General features: G+C 27.9%; 8 protein-coding genes across 8 annotated transcripts; 3 read left to right on the top strand and 5 right to left on the bottom strand.

The window, feature by feature from the left end:
- Window positions 1–202: 202 nt before the first annotated feature.
- Window positions 203–1,016, bottom strand: PNEG_03240 (hypothetical protein; the record flags this gene model as incomplete). The annotated part of the gene is made up of 2 exons (XM_007877115.1): window positions 203–738; window positions 785–1,016. 2 exons carry the CDS (start codon window positions 1,014–1,016, stop codon window positions 203–205), a joined length of 768 nt encoding a protein of 255 aa, XP_007875306.1.
- A 65-nt stretch (window positions 1,017–1,081) lies between these two features.
- PNEG_03241 (hypothetical protein) lies at window positions 1,082–4,532 on the top strand (the record flags this gene model as incomplete). Its single annotated transcript, XM_007877116.1, has 13 exons — window positions 1,082–1,172; window positions 1,219–1,255; window positions 1,298–1,353; window positions 1,397–2,460; window positions 2,501–2,598; window positions 2,647–2,752; window positions 2,796–3,024; window positions 3,065–3,496; window positions 3,540–3,731; window positions 3,777–3,898; window positions 3,946–4,039; window positions 4,086–4,420; window positions 4,464–4,532. Exons 2-13 carry the CDS (start codon window positions 1,227–1,229, stop codon window positions 4,530–4,532), a joined length of 2,826 nt encoding a protein of 941 aa, XP_007875307.1. The 5' UTR covers window positions 1,082–1,172; window positions 1,219–1,226.
- Window positions 4,533–4,590: 58 nt separating this feature from the next.
- Window positions 4,591–6,251, top strand: PNEG_03242 (hypothetical protein). Its single transcript, XM_007877117.1, has one exon. The coding sequence runs from the start codon at window positions 4,633–4,635 to the stop codon at window positions 5,155–5,157; it is 525 nt and encodes a 174-aa protein (XP_007875308.1). The 5' UTR covers window positions 4,591–4,632; the 3' UTR covers window positions 5,158–6,251.
- PNEG_03243 (trehalose-phosphatase) lies at window positions 4,663–8,239 on the bottom strand (the record flags this gene model as incomplete). The annotated part of the gene is made up of 11 exons (XM_007877119.1): window positions 4,663–5,321; window positions 5,361–5,434; window positions 5,487–5,759; window positions 5,806–5,933; window positions 5,980–6,398; window positions 6,446–6,784; window positions 6,826–7,190; window positions 7,231–7,356; window positions 7,403–7,543; window positions 7,586–7,913; window positions 7,970–8,239. 11 exons carry the CDS (start codon window positions 8,237–8,239, stop codon window positions 5,223–5,225), a joined length of 2,562 nt encoding a protein of 853 aa, XP_007875310.1. The 3' UTR covers window positions 4,663–5,222.
- A 260-nt stretch (window positions 8,240–8,499) lies between these two features.
- Window positions 8,500–9,749, bottom strand: PNEG_03244 (hypothetical protein; the record flags this gene model as incomplete). The annotated part of the gene is made up of 3 exons (XM_007877120.1): window positions 8,500–9,063; window positions 9,114–9,579; window positions 9,622–9,749. The coding sequence occupies 3 exons, from the start codon at window positions 9,747–9,749 to the stop codon at window positions 8,599–8,601; spliced, it is 1,059 nt and encodes a 352-aa protein (XP_007875311.1). The 3' UTR covers window positions 8,500–8,598.
- A 970-nt stretch (window positions 9,750–10,719) lies between these two features.
- On the top strand, window positions 10,720–12,689 carry PNEG_03245 (hypothetical protein; the record flags this gene model as incomplete). Its single annotated transcript, XM_007877121.1, has 6 exons — window positions 10,720–11,640; window positions 11,689–11,879; window positions 11,924–12,037; window positions 12,082–12,256; window positions 12,297–12,458; window positions 12,504–12,689. The coding sequence occupies 6 exons, from the start codon at window positions 10,720–10,722 to the stop codon at window positions 12,648–12,650; spliced, it is 1,710 nt and encodes a 569-aa protein (XP_007875312.1). The 3' UTR covers window positions 12,651–12,689.
- Window positions 12,690–13,039: 350 nt separating this feature from the next.
- PNEG_03246 (hypothetical protein) lies at window positions 13,040–15,958 on the bottom strand. Its single transcript, XM_007877122.1, has 2 exons — window positions 15,948–15,958; window positions 13,040–15,899 (listed from the first exon to the last, which is right to left on the bottom strand). Exons 1-2 carry the CDS (start codon window positions 15,948–15,950, stop codon window positions 13,107–13,109), a joined length of 2,796 nt encoding a protein of 931 aa, XP_007875313.1. The 5' UTR covers window positions 15,951–15,958; the 3' UTR covers window positions 13,040–13,106.
- A 125-nt stretch (window positions 15,959–16,083) lies between these two features.
- Window positions 16,084–17,551, bottom strand: PNEG_03247 (hypothetical protein). The gene is made up of 2 exons (XM_007877123.1): window positions 16,520–17,551; window positions 16,084–16,470 (listed from the first exon to the last, which is right to left on the bottom strand). The coding sequence occupies exons 1-2, from the start codon at window positions 17,546–17,548 to the stop codon at window positions 16,222–16,224; spliced, it is 1,278 nt and encodes a 425-aa protein (XP_007875314.1). The 5' UTR covers window positions 17,549–17,551; the 3' UTR covers window positions 16,084–16,221.
- Between the last annotated feature and the right edge of the window lie 196 nt (window positions 17,552–17,747).

Consider the following 17,747-nt stretch of genomic DNA (forward strand, 5'->3'; position numbering starts at 1 on the left):
AATAAGCTAAATAATTTAAAGATATAATAGTGAAAAATATGAGAATTGAATTTTTGACATATTAATAGTTTCACGATGTCTTTGAATATCTTGGAAATTAAAAATAAAAATAGTAAATGATTTTGATTATTTTTTTAATATCAAAAAGATTCTTTATAATAAAATATTCAATAACATTGTAGTATTATATTAGCTTTTAATTCTATTTTCTCTCATAGTCTAAAATTCCTTTTAAAAGTGATCTTGCTTCTGGACATTGTGAGACAACATTTGTTTTTATATTCCACTTGTCATTTAAATACCTTAATGTAGTAAAACCAATAGTAGCAATCTTGAATTTTGATAGATCCTCATTTTTCATATATTTCATTACAATGTCTGATCCGTAAGGACTAAAGAATACAATCCACTCTACATTTAAGCTTTTATTATATATAGCTTTATTAAAATCATTTTCAAACTCAATAGTCTCATTCATTTTATATATAACCAATTCCTTTAAAATAATACTCGATGATGATAATTTTTCCTTAAGAGTATCTATTCTTCTCTCTCCTGTTAAAAATAATATAGGATTTTTATCTTTATGATAAGATATGATAAAATTAGACAGATTTTCAGCATTTCCTGATTCTTTTCCATAAACTTCAAAAAATCCAAGAGATATTGCTTCTTTATAACAAGCAGGGCCCACTATATATACCGTCATACAAAGAATTTTTTTATGTTCTTGTTTATCTAAATAATATCAGTATTTTCAGAGTTTTTTACTAAAAAAAAAGACCTATACTCATTAGAGACTCTCTAAAAGCTAAAATCGCATTTCTACTAGTAAAAATAAGCCCTGAATACATAGTATATGGGCAATTTTTTAGAACATGTATAAGATGCTCTTGATTAATATAGGAACATGTAAGGACTGGTATAAATATTGTATAAAAGTTATATTCCTTAAAAACACTTTCATAATTATCCTCAGAAGTTGATCTTTTCCTTAGAAATAATATGGTTTTCATCAGTTTTTTATATTAAAGGTAGGTTCTATAGATCTATACATTTTTCAATAGGTCTCAACGTTCATAAAATTGAAAAAAAAAATAAATTGTGAGTTTTGGCTAAAATTTGTAGTTAAACAGGAGATACTGATGTTTTAATGTAATTCGAGCGTTATTGTATGTGTATATCCTTTTTTTTCTGCTTTTTTTAACTTAAAAATAGACTAAATTATGTATTCATTGTCTTCAAAAATTAAATCGTATGATATGTGAAATTTATCGATTAATCTGAACAATTATAGCGCAGAATCTATTTGTAAAGATGCCTGTGATGAGAATGAGGAAGCTTTTTTGCCAAGTATTTTTTTATAGAGCTATTGAAGAAGATATAAAGATTTTAGATGTACCAGTTGTTTCCGCATCAGTAGTTGATAATAAGGGAGTTGGAATGCTTAAAAATATAGGAAATAGTATAGAAACAAGTTCCTCTGAAGCATTTTCGGGAGATAATGTTATGGAAGGTTTACAAGAACAATATAGTAATTTACATATTTCGGGATCAGTTTCTCAACGAAATAAACATAGAACGATTAGAGCATATGATTTATCATATAATGATTTGTCTGATCGAAGTAAAAGTGTGAATTCCCTAGATTTACAAGATAACAAGCCATTTCCTTTAATTTCGGATTTTGGCGATCAGAGAGAATTAAGAAATCCTCAACTTATATTAACGAATCAAAGTGGATCAAAAATTGATCCAGAAAAGATTCCATCTGTGGTTCATGTTCATGAAATCTCTCAAGAAACCTATAAACGTAATATATTTTCAGTTACGGAATCACATGTTATTCCAAGTGCAAATACGGATTTTATAACATTTGATCAAGGAATTTCTTCTCTGAAATTTGTTAGATTAGTTACTAGGAACATAGCAGAGACAAAAGAGATTTCTTCGGCTACTTTTATACCTATATCTATGGTTGTTCAACCATTTGCTCCTCAAAAATCCGAAGAAGCTCCAATTCCTTTAGTAGATTATGGAGAGATGGGTCCACCAAGATGTAGAAAATGTAGAGCTTATATTAACCCATTTATGAGTTTTATACAAGGCGGATCTAAATTTGTATGTAATATTTGTTCATTTCCAACCGATGTTGGTGCAGAATGGTTTTCTCCTTTAAATGGTCTTGGAAAGCGACAGGATTTTGATCATAGACCTGAACTTAGTCATGGGACTGTAGAATTTTCTGTTCCTAAAGAATATCAAACATGTCCTGTTGAACCAATCAAAATGATTTTTGCTATTGATGTCAGTGAAACTGCTATTCAGAAAGGAATTCCGAGAGTTGCAGCTAATGCTATAATAAAGGCATTATATGAACCATCAGATAGGCCTTTTCCTCCAGGCGCTAAAATTTGCATTGTTACTTTTGATCGTACTTTACATTTTTATAATTTATCAGTATGTGATTGTTTATGTTTTATATATTGATTTTTTATAGTCTTCATTGAATGATGCAGAAATGTTAATTGTTTCAGATATTAATGATGCTTTCATTCCTTTACATGAGGGTTTATTTGTTGACGCATATGAATCAAGGTTTTTTGTTCTTTTGAATTTAATATTTAATATTTAATATTATCATAGAAATATTATAGAGATTGTTTTAAAATCTATTGCAGTAATGTTTGATAATTTAAAGGTTCCAGAACCAGCATTAGGTTTTTTGGTTCAATCATCTCTTATAGCATTGGTAATTTAATCGTATTAATAATATTTTTAGTTAATACATGTAGGAAAAAACAGGAGGAAAATTAATTGTTTTTTTGACTGCATTACCTACATGGGGACCAGGAAGTCTTAGGTTTAGAGAGGATTCTAAACTTTATAATACAGATAATGAAAAACAGTTATTTACTACACAAAATGTTTTTTGGGATAATCTTGCTAAGAAATGTGTAAGTTTAGGCATTGGCGTAGATTTTTTTCTTTTCCCTGCTTTTTATATTGATATAAGCACAATAGGTATTTATTTAAATTTGTTAAATTGTGTTAACTTTGATAGGGATTTTGGCAAGTATTACTGGTGGTGAAATATATTATTATCAAGATTTTATAGAAGAGCGGGATGCATTTAGAGTAATTGGAGAATTCGTTAGAAATGTTACACGTGAGCAGGCATATCATGTTCAGATGAAAGTTAGGTGCTCAAATGGCTTACAAGTTCAACGATATATTGGGAATTATATACAGAAGAGATCGGAATTGGAACTTAGTGTTATTGATTCAGAAAAAGCGATTTCTATTACTTTTACATATGATAGTAAATTGAATCCAAAATCCAATGCTTACTTTCAATGTGCAGTATTATATACTACAACAACAGGTCAACGTCGCTTAAGATGTTATAATACAGTTGCATCTATATCATCAAATCCATGTGATATTATTAGATATGTAGATATAGATGCATATATTACGATTCTTGCTAAAAGTGGTAAATCTACTATTAATTATGATCTTATATCTAATTAGAATAGCTCTACTTAAAATCATGAAAAAATCTCTTAAACAAATAAGAGATGAATTAACTGATATATGTATTAATATTTTGGCATGTTATCGAAAAAATCTTTCATCATCAATACCTACTTCTCAGTTGGTTCTTCCAGAAAATTTAAAATTGCTTCCCATATATATATTATGTCTATTAAAATTGCCTGCATTAAAAAGTGAGTTATATATATTATAAATGATTTCTTTTAAAGGGAAAATAGATGGAAATATTCAAAGCGATTTACGAATGCAAAATGCTCAGTATATATTAACAGTAGGTGTTCGTGAACTTATTTCTTTTATATATCCCCGAGTTTTTCCATTACATAATTTATCAGATGAAGTAAATTTTTTATTTCCAAAATGTTTTAACATTTAATAAATGTATAGATGGGTTTCCCTGATAACTCTGGAAATTTTATTCTTCCTAAAGCTATTCGAGCATCTTCTTCTTATTTAGATGAAGGAGGGATTTATTTAATGAGTATATTGTTCAACACTACTCTTTTTCAAATATTAACAATGCAAAGTAAATGGAAACAATGCTGTTTTATGGTTCCATAATTATGTATCACCAAAATTATTAAAAGATCTTTATGGAGATGATATTTCTCAACTTTCAGATATAAACCCTCGATCTACTTATCTTCCAAATTTAAATACTCGGTTTTCTATTCAGGTTCGAAATATTCTTTTTTATTTTAATTCTTTTTATCCTGGAAAAACATTAACAGCATACGTTTCTCGACAAGGACATGATGAATCTGCTCATGAATTTATGGCGCAACTTGTAGAAGATAAACAATGCAATTCTACATCTTATGTCGATTTTCTATGTTATATTCATAGACAAATTCAACTTGAAGTATATTTAAATATTTTTTTTTCTCTTTTTTAAACAACTATAGTTATCAGGAAGCCGCCGTATTTATGATTTCAAAGAAGATCTGTTTAGATCTTGGCAAGGACGAATATAATTGCTTTATTCTTTTTTTTTTAACTAGTATTTTCATTTATTATTTGAAAAAATATCAGTCGATACCCTCGATTAAAATTCTTAAACTAGAATAATAAAAAATGATCACTAAAGAAACAGTAGATATATCTGCAGAAGATAAAAAGGATACTCCTGTATCAGGAAACATGTCAAAAAATAGTTGTCGCGTTTGTGTGTCATTTAAAAAATGGATGCAAAATCAAAATAATTCTTTATTTGATAAAGAGAAGACATCGAATTTAGATAATATAGATCTGACAAATTGTCCTCCGGATTCAGAGCTTTTAGGTCGATCAACATGGACGTTTCTTCATACAATGGCCGCAAATTATCCTGAATTAGCAACAGCAAAAGAACAGGTTGAAATGCAAGAATTTTTAAGAGTTTTTGCAAAACATTACCCATGTTTTTATTGTGCTCGAGATTTTCGTGAATGGATGAGTCGAAAAGAGAATCAAGTGAAAGCGAATGGTCGAGAAGATTTGTCGTTGTGGATCTGTCAAGCACATAATGAAGTTAATAGAAAATTAGGTAAACCGATATTTGACTGTTTTAAATGGAAGGAGCGATGGCGAGAAGGATGGAAGGATGGTAGTTGTGAATAATTCTATGTTTTTTTATGTATTGAAATCGAGGCGATATTAGAAATGTAATATTTTATACCTAAGTATCATCTAGTAGAATCGTTCGATGATTTTATACTAATAAGAGATTCTAATAAAGAAAGAACTTCAGAAGGACCTTGAATATGCCAGTCTGCTGTTGTGATCTGATAAAAATAAGAATATTATAAAAAAAAAAAGTATACTTTATTTGATGCACCAATGGTTACAGTAAAATATGTTTTTAAATCTTCTCTTTTTTTTAAAACACGAAACATGTCTTTTAATTTTTAGTATTTTTTTTTAAAAAAAGTTTATTAACAACTGTTTACCTTCGTCTGTTTTATCATCTCCTGCACTAAAAACAAAATCGGGTTTTTCGTCTTTAAAAAGGGATAATAATTTATTTACTACTTCACCTTTGTTGATAGAAAAAGGTCGAACTTCAATATTTGCCTTCCCATTTAATACTTCAACCTTATAATTTGACGTAATTAGACTTTCTAAGTGATTTTGACATTCTAATGCCTGAAAAAGGCCATAATCTGGATCTGCCCGACGATAATGCCATGTAAGCGTGCATTTTTTTTGTTCAATAAATGAGCCTGAATTAATGTTGAATATAAATAGTTTTTTTAAAAAAATATTTACCTTGAGTACGTTCTGTATAATATTCGAAAATTTTATAAACTTCTTCTTGCCATGATACATCCATATTTTTTGTAAGATCTAACCAATTAGATGTATTTGGAAAACGCATATAGCAACCATGTTCTGCGCTAATAATTTAAGTTATAAAATGTCTTGTTATAACTAAATCCTTACCTCAACCCTAGTTGAGGAATAATATCTAGCCATTTTGACAAAAAATTTTGATCACGTCCAGAAATTATCCATACTTGGTTTTTGGGATTTTCAGCTAATGCTCTTAAAACTTGCAAAAGTTGTTGGGATGGGATAGCAAAAAGCGGATCTTTGACAATTGGTGTTAATGTTCCATCATAATCAAACATAAACAAGCGTTTATTTGCTTTATGATATGCATTTGTTAATAATGTAGTATCAATAATGGGAGTGATTTGATTATAGTTAAAAGTTGCTAAATTTGTTAATAATTTTGATATGAATGATGAAATCCATGTTTGAACAGTATTCATTATAACATAATTATATAATTTAAGTTGACGTGCTTCTTTTTCAGATTCAGATATACAAAGTGCTTCATTAATTTTTTTTGCGGTATCCTAAATTAAGATTAATCTATTTTTAAATATTAATCATTTGGTATTACCGTAACATCCCATGGGTTAACTTGAATTGCATCTTGAAGAGCATCTTTTGTTCCTGAAAATTCTGATAATAATAAAGGTCCATTGTTTCCTTTTTGACAAATAACATACTCCAAACTTGTAGTGTTTATACTATCTCTGATAGCAGTAATTATTCCTACATCGCCTGATCTCAAAAGCGCGAAATATTCATCTTTTTCCAGATGCTGGTGATAATGATGCACAGGTGTAAATTCCAGTGATCCATATGTCCCATTTATTTCGGCTATTAAATCTTGTATCTGTTTTTCAAATTTTGATGTATCATCATTTACGGGAGAAGTTACTTGAATAAACACAACCTGTATATATTAATGAAATGCTAAAAGTAAAAGGTAATAACCTGATTTCTCCACTTAGAGAATTGTTTTAAAAAACTTTCAAATGCTTTCAATCCTTGTAATACTCCCTGAATTTCATATATTTTTGCTCTCCCTATAAGTATTTTCTTATTTGAATATAACTCTCTAATAAACTGCATTTTTTTTTGAATTTTCGGAGTTTGAGATTCTTTTTCAACCCGTTGAGCATCGATTCCCATTGGAAGAACTTCTATAGCTACATATGCACCGTTAACATCAATTCCTTTTCCAATAGAATCAAATCCTAAAACTCTTGTACAAGTACTCACAAAATGTCTTGAAAAAGAATAGCTTTGAAACCCAATCATATTAGCACCAAGCATTCCCATTAATATTTCCTTTCGTTCTAAGATATTAGAATTCTATAAATATATTCTAATATATACTTGGAAGACAACGAAAAATCTCTGAACTTGGAAAAGGTTCATGTAAGAAAAAACCCAGATATGCATTAGGTAATTTCTGACGAATAAGTTGAGGCAACAAAAGAAGATAGTAATCATGAATAATAACTATAACCAATATTATTTTATATATACTATTATTAGGAAATTATACTAATGTCTGCTGGCTTGTAAATTTTAACAATAGCATCCAAATATGCCTTATTAAATTCGACATAATCCTTCCAACAAGTTTGTTCATTCCACTCATCTGTTGTATTATTCCATAAACGATAATGAAATAATGGCAATAATACTAATTACTCTATAAGTTTTTTGCATAAAACAAACAACATACCTGTATTTGGATATTTCCTCCAACGAGATTGTTGTTCAATCGTTTCTCCAAATTTATGATTCGAATCTGATAACATCCATATAGGTACAATTTGATCTTTATATGTTTTCGAAAATGATTCTAAGAATCTTTCCTTATCTTCAGATGTTAATAATACTGTATTCGTATTGTTCAATGTATCCATATCATTAGAACTTGATAATATTTCTTGACGATCTACTGTTATTTCACCTGTCCACCCAACTAACTTTGTTTCCCATCCTGTTTCTTGCGAAAGCCATGATATTGATGCAAATAATGACGATCCTCCTCTCCTGGGTCGAAATTTCTATATTCAAAAAATCAATTCTATTTATTCTCCTTGCATCAGATTATTCAAAATACCCATTCTCCATTTTGAGGATTAAAAAAACATTTATATGGAATTGATGTACATGCGAAAATAACTCTTTCTGAACATTTTAAAGGCCATGGTAGATTTTTTGGTGAACATATTCCATGATTTTCCTTTTTTTCATTTTTCCATTTATTATTAATAAAACTATCTGATAATAAGCTGCTGTCTTCCACATTCTTTATATTTTCTTCAAATTTCTCATCTTTATTAAATGCTTTTTCATCTTCATCTTTAAATAAAGTATTATGTAAATTCATTTTTAAAAACACGTTATTTTAAACAATTTTAGTATTTCTTTAAGACAAAAAAAGATATCCTTATGTACTTAGATATTTCTATTATAATATCAATCAAAATCCTTTGAAATCCCTCTAGATTTTTATAGTATTTTTTAAAAATATCTAAGACGTATTTTTTACCAAAATCTGTAATGGATGAACGATAGGCATAAGCTTATAAATGTTATTAAAAATTTAAATACAATTAAAAATACATAAAAACAAGTTAAAAATGATTTCCTGTTGTAATACTAAATAATATTGCAATTATGTTTGATAGTCTCATAAAAAATATCCAAGTGAAATTTTAATTTCATATATAAAAATAGTTTATTTTGTTAATTTATAATCTTTGCTACTTCTGCAAGTATATCGATACCTCCCATTGTAATATTTTGATTGCATAGAAATTGGATACTCATTTTTTGGGTATTGTTATGTTTTAAAGAATGTTCATTTGTATTTGATAAAGATATAATATTAGAACGTTGTAAGTCATAATCCATTAAAATTGTGATTGAAGGAAGTTTATTGTCATTGAATCGTAAAGAATTTGTTGTATCGGAAGGACTAGGCGTATTTGAAGAAGTTAAAGTACAAGAATTATTATAAAGTGTTATTGATGCAGAATTATTACAAGATGAATTTTTCTTCAAAAAATCGTTTTTCGGATGAATTTCTTGTGATAATGGTTGTATATTTTGACATTCGTTAGGTAAAGGTGAATTGGTATTAGATGGAAGAATAGTTTTTAAACCTAAATTTAAATCCAGTGTAGAAAACTTTGAGGGTATAGGATCCGTCTATATATAAATAAAAATATTAAAAATAAACGAATAAAAAGAGCGAATACCTTGGATGATAAAGAATTGTAAATAGGAGAATGAAAAAATAAAGATGGTGAAAAAGATTTTAATGAATAATAATGATCGGGTATTTGATCTGAAGAATGAAAACCATTTGGTATAAAAGACTGAAACTTAGATAATTCGAATGCATCTTCGTCTTCTGATTTCATCATTTTCTCTACAGGTAAATGAATAGAATTGCTTTTAGGTTTTGCAGTATAAGTTTCTTGATTTTTTTCTAATGTTTCAACATTTTGTTTGTACGTTGCCATCTCTGATTGTTTTGAATCATTTTTTGCCGCTGATTGTCGGGTTTTATATGTTAATGTATGTAAAGAATTAGATGATAAAGAATAAGGTGAATTAATCACTTCATTTGTATGGATAGTTTGTGCATGTTGACGAAGATTATCTAACCTTGAAAATGTACGACCACAATAACATTTAAATGGCCTTTCTCCTGTATGCTTTCTATTTTCTATTAAAAACTTACTTTTTTCCGAAAATATTAACCTAATATGTCGTGCAAGATGCTCACTTCTAGAAAACTGCATATGACAGTTTCCAAATCCTGAACATTGAAAAGTTTTATTATTTTTTACTTTTTTTTTATGATTTCTTTCAATATCTGTATTTGACATTTTTCTTAATATTTAAGAATTATTAAATACCAATTAAAAATATCAATTTTAATATATATATTCTAAGATTTTATTATATTTTTTTAGTTAAACTTTTAACTTCTTTATAAGGCTTTTTTTATTTTAATTTTTAGACCGTAAAATTACTTTTTTATCATATTTTTTCAAAAAATTCACGAATTCGTTTATTTTTTATTCGAAGTTTTTAAAAAGACACTTTAACTCTAAATCTATATTTTTCTTATTTTTTATCATGTTTTTTAGAATAGATCAGAAAGATTTAAGATATTTCAGTTGATAGTTTGTACTTTAAAATAATTTTTTATTAAAAAAAGGGGAACTAAGAATATTTTAATTTAAAAAATTAAAAAAGGGTTAAAATATTAATAGAATTATTTTAAAAGTTTTAGTAAGGTTAAAAATGAGTAGGGAAGGAATATATAGTTTTTTAAGATTAAAAAAAGTAGATTTTATTAAGAAATGGGGAAAAATGGATGTTTGCGAGTTTTTATTTGATTTATCCTAATATATAAATAAAAGTTAAAATAGAAATAAGTTTTATAATATATTTTATATGATTTAAAAGTCATCACCTTGATCCTTGATTAGTGTTTCACACTCTAAATGTTCGCTTTTTCTTTTAGTATACTATTTCCTTAGGTCTTCAGGTACCTTGACAAAAGGATGAAATAGTAAGAATAAATAATACATAAAAGAGGTATGGTAGTTGAAAATGAGGCTATTGAATAGACTAAAATAGTGGAAGAGGGGAAAATAAATTTATTGATAAAAAAAGGTTTTCGTAGTTGCCCCTGGCGATGATATAGGATTTGAAAAAAGAAGATATTAAAAGATTTTAAGAATTATATGCGTGTAAAAGGGAGTTAAGTACGTTAATATTGTGGTTTTATTTGAAATAAAAGCGCATATATAAAGTAGAAGAGTGATAGAAAGAAAGTATATATATAAAATGCATATTACAGGATACCCTTCAAGAGATTTGCGAGTACAAATTGCGGAAGATGAATGGAAATATGCTTTAGATATGTGGATTAGATGTATTGAATACTTTATGGGTATTTCAGATGCAGAATTTGAATGTTTACTTGATGATGTGGAAAGTGAATCTTTATATATATTTATTAAAAATTATTTGGATGCGCATACACCAAGGAAATGTGTTAAGCTATTGGACAATATTGATAATGAAGAGGATGATCTGCTGGAAAAGAATCTATTTTCATTATTATATAGGATTTTTACTTTAGAACGACCAACTACACATATTTTTAAAATTCCTTTTGTAATATTTGATTTCTGTACACTTTTTGGATTTAGTAGTGCAACATGTGTCTATTTTGCTTTGGAAAATGTTTATAAATATGCAAAAAAAGAAGTATTTTTGCAGATACAAAATGTTTATGAAAATTTTCGGGAATTAATGGATAAACTTGTTTCTTTAAAGGATAAGGAGCTATTAGAGGATCCAATGATGTACAGGGTTGCTTTTCGATCGTTAATAGTATTTATTCAGTTTTGTTTTCCGGCTACTTGTGTATTTTTACAAGATGAAGAATTTTTACGATTAATGATACGTCTTTATCATGAGAGTTCTGTCGCAGATGAGATGAAATCTGATTTTTTGTGTTTAGTATATACGCTTTTTACCGCTTTTCTTTCGGAAAATGAAGCGCGTTTGTTAATTATTAAAAGATTTATGTGGTTATATGAACAATTGTCATTAGAAACTGCACTTTTGCATGATCTTGTACTTGATACATCAATTGTTGAACGTTTTTATGAGGTCGAGTTATTTTCTGAAGAAATTATGTCACAACTTAGGGTTTTAAGAGAAAATAATGAGATAAATAATTCAAAAAAATCCTTAGATGTTAGTAAATCTTAAATGTTATGTTTTCTCGTTTTAATTTTCTTTTAGTCTTCCTTGGATCCGTCAATTAAACGATTATCTTTGATATCTCATATTAAAGATATATTTCCTGATTATAGTGAAGAATTTATTGAATCTTTCCTTAAGGAATATTGTGATGATGTTGAAGCAGTAATTGCTCGTATTTTGGAAGACTCTTTTTCATCGAACATTCCTTCAGTAGATAAAAAGGCTTCTAAGTATTTTAGAAAAAAAAATAGATTTTATATATTAAACTTTATAGTTTTAAATTAAATGACGGGGGATTGTCAAAACATGTTTCAAAAATGTTAGTTGATCAGACAGATGATACGAATATGTTTGTAGATCATCCTAAAATATATAAAGGGAAAAAAATGTATAAAAATGTTTATTTATTAATATTTATTCTAAAAATTTAAGTTTTGAGACAGCAGATGATATATTAAAAGACAAATCATTTATTCGTGAATATAAACAAACTATATTGGACTTGGAGCTTCTTAATCAAGATGATGAAAGAGATGATACTTATGATAATGTTGATGGATTTATTAATTTAGAATCATATGAAGAAAAGAGCTCTAATAAGTTGATGGTTTTATTTAATTTTTTTTTTTATAAGTTAATAAATATAGAATAATATGGATGAAATGTTATATTTAACATATATAATATCACCTGAGGTTTTTGAACGTGGTTCTCATATTAGAAGATCTTCTGCTAGAATAGAGCTTCGTTCAAAAACAGGTTTGTCTGATGAACAAATTGAAGGTTGGAAAATCATGTTGGATAGGAATGTAAGATTTTCTTTTTTCTTTTTGATATTTTTAATTTTTTTAAAGCCTAAACGAATAGAAAAGCTTGAAAATATGTTCAAGTTTTATGACGATAATAATTTAATTTCTTTAGAAAGTGATCAAAATGATAAATTCAATAAAAATTCCCGAATTTCTCAATTTTCATATAAGAAAGGTAAAAAAAATAAATAAAATATTTAAAAAAGGTATCATGTTAGAATATTTTTTAAAAAATAGCAATGGAAAATATCAATTAAATTAATATTAATGGATACGAAATAATGAGTATATATGGGATACATTCATGTAACAATTATAAAATCAGGAAGTATGTATTTTATTGTTATATAACAATTTATTATTTTAAAATACTATAGTATCAGAATATGTATTTTGATTTTTATTAAATATTTAAAATTAATATACATACTTTATTCATTTATTTTGCATTAAAAAATATCAAAACTGTAAATGGTATGATTCTCGTAACAATTACACCTGTTAATGTATTATGATCACTTCTATTAACGATAGAAGGAAATATAGTAAATATATCTACATTATTTTACCGTCAATTGTGTTTGTAAATGCATTATATTTTTGCAATGTTAATATTAATGCTTTGAATATTGTAAAGGTTTTAGATTTTTATGACATTGTAAAAATACTTGGAATAATAATTTTGTTGGGTTGTGTCCTGTTAAGTTCATTTATTTTAGTTGTTTTAGATGATATAGTTGAGATGTTAATCGCCTCTTGATATGCAGAAACCAAATATTTATGACGAGGTGATTTATCCCCAAAAACATCTTTTGTTTTTGTGCTTATATCAGAAAAATTAGTAGGTATATCAATTTTCGAATCAACTCTTGTTTTTTTCAAACCAGAAGATGTAAAACCGATTTTTGAGTCATTTTTATATTCCTGTTTACAATAAAATGAGGATGATGTTGAGGAATGATCTGATTTGTTTTGATTATTTTTAGATGTTAATTTCGATTGTGGACATATGTTTTCTATAAAAGAACGTTTAATATCAGGCAAAGAGCTAATTTTCTTAGATTCATTAAAATTGTCCAATTTAAATTTTTGGTGATAATTATTTGCTTTTTTATTATATGATTCACTATTTTTCCTGTTTAAAAGCGTACTATTCAAAGCAGAATCAGATGGCAACCTATTCAAAGAAACTGACTCCTTGAGGATATTGTTATTATTGACGTCATTGTCTTTTTCTAATAAAAATACGGGTGGAATAATAACTTTACATCCTGTATTAAATGATTTAACCGATTTTTTTAGTGGAATTTGATTATTTTTTGAAAAATTTTCGGAATCAAATGTAGATGTGTTATGAGTTATTGATGAATAAGTGTTAGATGATTTCTTATATAATTGTGACATTGAAGTGTTTTTTAACGCCAGAGGAGATGATTTATTTTTACGAGAGTTTATATCTTGAATGGTAGCTAATTTTTGTCTGTCTAAGTTAGTTGCAGGACTAGAGCTTTTCTGATGTTCTTTTTTTGTATATGATTTAAATAAAAAGGAGTCTGTCTCTTTTTCCATAGGTACATGTGTTTGGTTGTTATTGTTTTTTTCTATATTAGTAATAATAGAATCTTGAGGCCTTGAATTTTCCTTTTTACTTATATTTTTAGATGAGCTAGTTATCTTTGGACAAATATCTTGTGTAATCTTAATGTTTTGAGAAGATACAGTAAGCCCCGGTGTTTTCGATATAGGCTGTAAAGGAGAACTTTTATTTTTATTAAGAAATATTGAAGGAATTCTAACTTTTCCTTTTTTCTCAAAATTTGCTTCTGAAAAAATATCACTTTTGGTATGATTGCTAGATATTTGTTTAGACATTGCATTTTTCTTTATATTTTCCATTTTCCCCAAGGGTTTCTCGTCTCTCAAAATAGATTCTAAATTATTTTTAGAAACAGCTTTTTCTTGAAGTCTTGTTAAAATATTTGATTTGTTTTCTGTTGATAAAGCTGATAACATAGAGTTAATTTTGTTTTCCAACTCAGAAATATCAAAAAGATCATTCTCTGGATTCTGGTAATTAATTATATTATCATTAGTTAGCGATAGATCGACCTTTTTGCTAAATAGTGCTTTTTTATCTTGATTAATCTCATTTTTAAATTTCATTCCCAAAGATTCATCAATTATAGATTTTTTCTTAATACATTTACTATCGTTATTTATGTAATCTTCTTCATTACTTAGTAGTTCGAGGTATTGCAAAGTAGAATAATCAGCTTTTGCTTCATATGAAAACGGAGAACTGAGTTCTTTTTTTATAATAAAATTAGGCGACACATTTTTCTGAGATATTTCTGTAGGTGGAATTCTTGTTTTCATAAAAGGAGTGAATGAATATATACTGGACTGAGACGGTGTAATGTTTTTTGGTGAGATCTGCATCTTTCTTCTAAAAGGATAATTTATATACTTTGATTCATAACACCTTTGAGGTTCGTAATTTCCCATATTCTTAATAGTATACAATTTACATGGAGATACACTTGGAGGAAATAAAGTACGTCTTAAAGATATTTTCTGACAAAGGCAATGTATACCAGAATAACCTCGAGGATTTTCTTCATCTTTCTTCCTTATATTTTCTCTTTTCGGTTTGTAAAGATTGATTTCTTCTACAGGACTCGGCATGAAAGTTTCTCTTGCATCAACAAATATTTGTGATGAAATGTGTGAATCAATTGACGAAGATGTTTGTGTATAAGTCTGATATGTATGATTCATTTCTGTTGTAGGAGTTGAATATTTTGATGTTTGTGTTCCTTTTGTTTCAAGAATCTTTGGTTGTTTTGAAAAGCAATCGAGTAATTTAGACAATAAAAAATCTGTTTTAGATATAGAAGAGATATTTTTAGAAATCCTCTGCTTTTCCGGTAACTCACTTTTTTCTTGGTATACATTTTTAATTGGTTGTTCTACAGGATTTAATGGATGTGGTATTTTTATATTATTTTCAGATATTGTTCCATACATGTCAATAAATGTAGGAGGATTAGATGTTTTTAAATCATATTCTAAGGTATGATTCTGTTTCTCTTTTTTTAGTCCTTTAATTTCTGGAAGCCAAAAAAATGATCGTTTGCTCTTATTACTTGTTTTTTTAGGCGATTTTGATTCATACGATAAACTGAAATTCTCCTTAAACATATCCCCACATTGCTTCTCATGCATAAATCTTTCAGGACTATATAACTCCTCATGATTATATTTTTCTTCTGTGTTTACTAATGTTTTTGATTTAAGCGATGCTGCAAGTTTATATAATTCAGTATTTTCTGTCTGACAGTGAATCCCATAAAACCAATGCCCTTTTTCTTCCTTCCTAGGATGTTTCCTCCTCTTCCATATTTCTTTAAGTGATCTCCTATCAATTTCATCTTCATCTTCCTAAAATCCTTGAATTTTAATCTATTTTAATTTTGAAAAAAAACATACCATATAGATTTCTCTATAAATTAATCAAAATAATACCAATTGCACATATATAATAAAAATCTGTCGTCTTTATAGACACTTGATCTGATTTTTTTTTCTTCAGCACATCGTTTGTTATGATCGAAAGTTAAAATCCTGTTCTCTAAGCCAGACGGTTTAAAATGAAAAATTTGAAAAATCAATAAATTAATAAATATAGACGGGAAGCATGTTGATATTATTTTTAGATTATTGTTATGATGATAAATGAGAATTTTGTGTATAAATATAAGATTCATTCTTTACTCATTGATTTGGCAGTTGCAATAGCATTTTGTTTCTGTTGATATGCTTGACAAGGAATATTCTTTCGTACGCTTCGTATTTCATCACTAGTATATCCAGGAATTCGAATATTCCAGTTGCGCTCAAGATGTAGTTGAACATCTTTAACATCTAATGTATCCGATTTTCTGTATTTTGCAAGCCTACATGCAAAAGAAACTACTGATTCTACAAATTCATCTGCAACTTCCAAAAGAAGCTTTAATGGATTAGCAGATATTGTGTTATTTTTAATAAAATAGCCTTACCTCTTCGACATCAGGATCAAGTCGTTCATCAGGATTAATTTGTTTTACAAGCTCTTGGAGCTTTCGCTTGCTTAATATGCGATTACCATTGTCAATATCGTATTGTGGTGGTTTAGAAATGCCTGGTGTACTCATGAAGGGTGTTGTTGTATAACCAGATGTTAAAGTTGGTCTTGAAGGAGGGATAGACATTGGGACAGGTGGTTTAACATTTATAACCTCAGGAATAGGTGGCATTTTCTCAAAAGACGTGTGTACATTTGAATTTTGCACGATTTGCCCAGAAACTGGTTGAAATGGTAGATTTGTTGCTGGCTGAACAGGTGGTCTTGGAATATTTACTGGATTCTGTCGAAATTGCTGTATTGAAGGAGCCACTGTCTCTTTGTTTTTGTTTGCTTGTGAAATTTGTTGTTGCTGAATCGCTATAGGATTCATTTGTTGCATTGATGCTCGCTGCTGAAGCGCCATATTCATTGCTACTTGATTTGTCTGAACTTTTTGCATCATCGGATTTGTCTGATGCATAGTTCCTGTTTTTATCGGATTTTCTTGTCCTTGTATACTCTGCATTTGTTGCATTTGATGGAATTGCTGAGTAGCCTTTTGAATATGCATATGATACGTATTTAACGCTGCGACCTTTTCATTATGTTCCTTTTCTAACTCTTCTTTCTCTCTTTGAGTAATATTTGGATTAGATAATTCTGCTTTGATCTTTGTAAGCTGTTCTTTTAATTCAGAAATTGCTTTAACAAAATGTTGCGTTGTTTGTTGTAAATGACTTTGCACTTCTAGTGCCTGCTTTACATTATGATTAACAGGTGCTGTCCCTTGTCTTAATCCTTGAGGCTTTAAAATATCAACATTAGCATTTATTGTTGATCCACTTTGAATAGTTAAAAGTTTTTGTTTTAATCGACAAACATTTTGATAAAGAGCTTGTCCTTGAGGCGTTTGCAGTCCTGCTTGCTGCGCTGCCTGTTCATATTTCGTAATTTGTGCCTGGAGATCTTGAAGTTGTGACATAATTCTTTTTCTAATCTTATCTTATTTAGTTATTTTCTTATAACCCTTACTAATTCAAAAAAAAAACGGAAAAATAGCTCTTTTTAGTCTCAATTAAAACTTTCTACAAAAATCGTTCTAATGCTAATTATGAATGTTCTTAATCTTAGTTTCTCTTCTTATTTTCTCTTTAAAAATGTATAATTTTAATTTTTGTTCG

The sequence above is a fragment of the Pneumocystis murina genome (assembly GCF_000349005.2).
Source record: "Pneumocystis murina B123 chromosome Unknown supercont1.10, whole genome shotgun sequence".
NCBI lineage: Eukaryota > Fungi > Ascomycota > Pneumocystomycetes > Pneumocystales > Pneumocystaceae > Pneumocystis > Pneumocystis murina.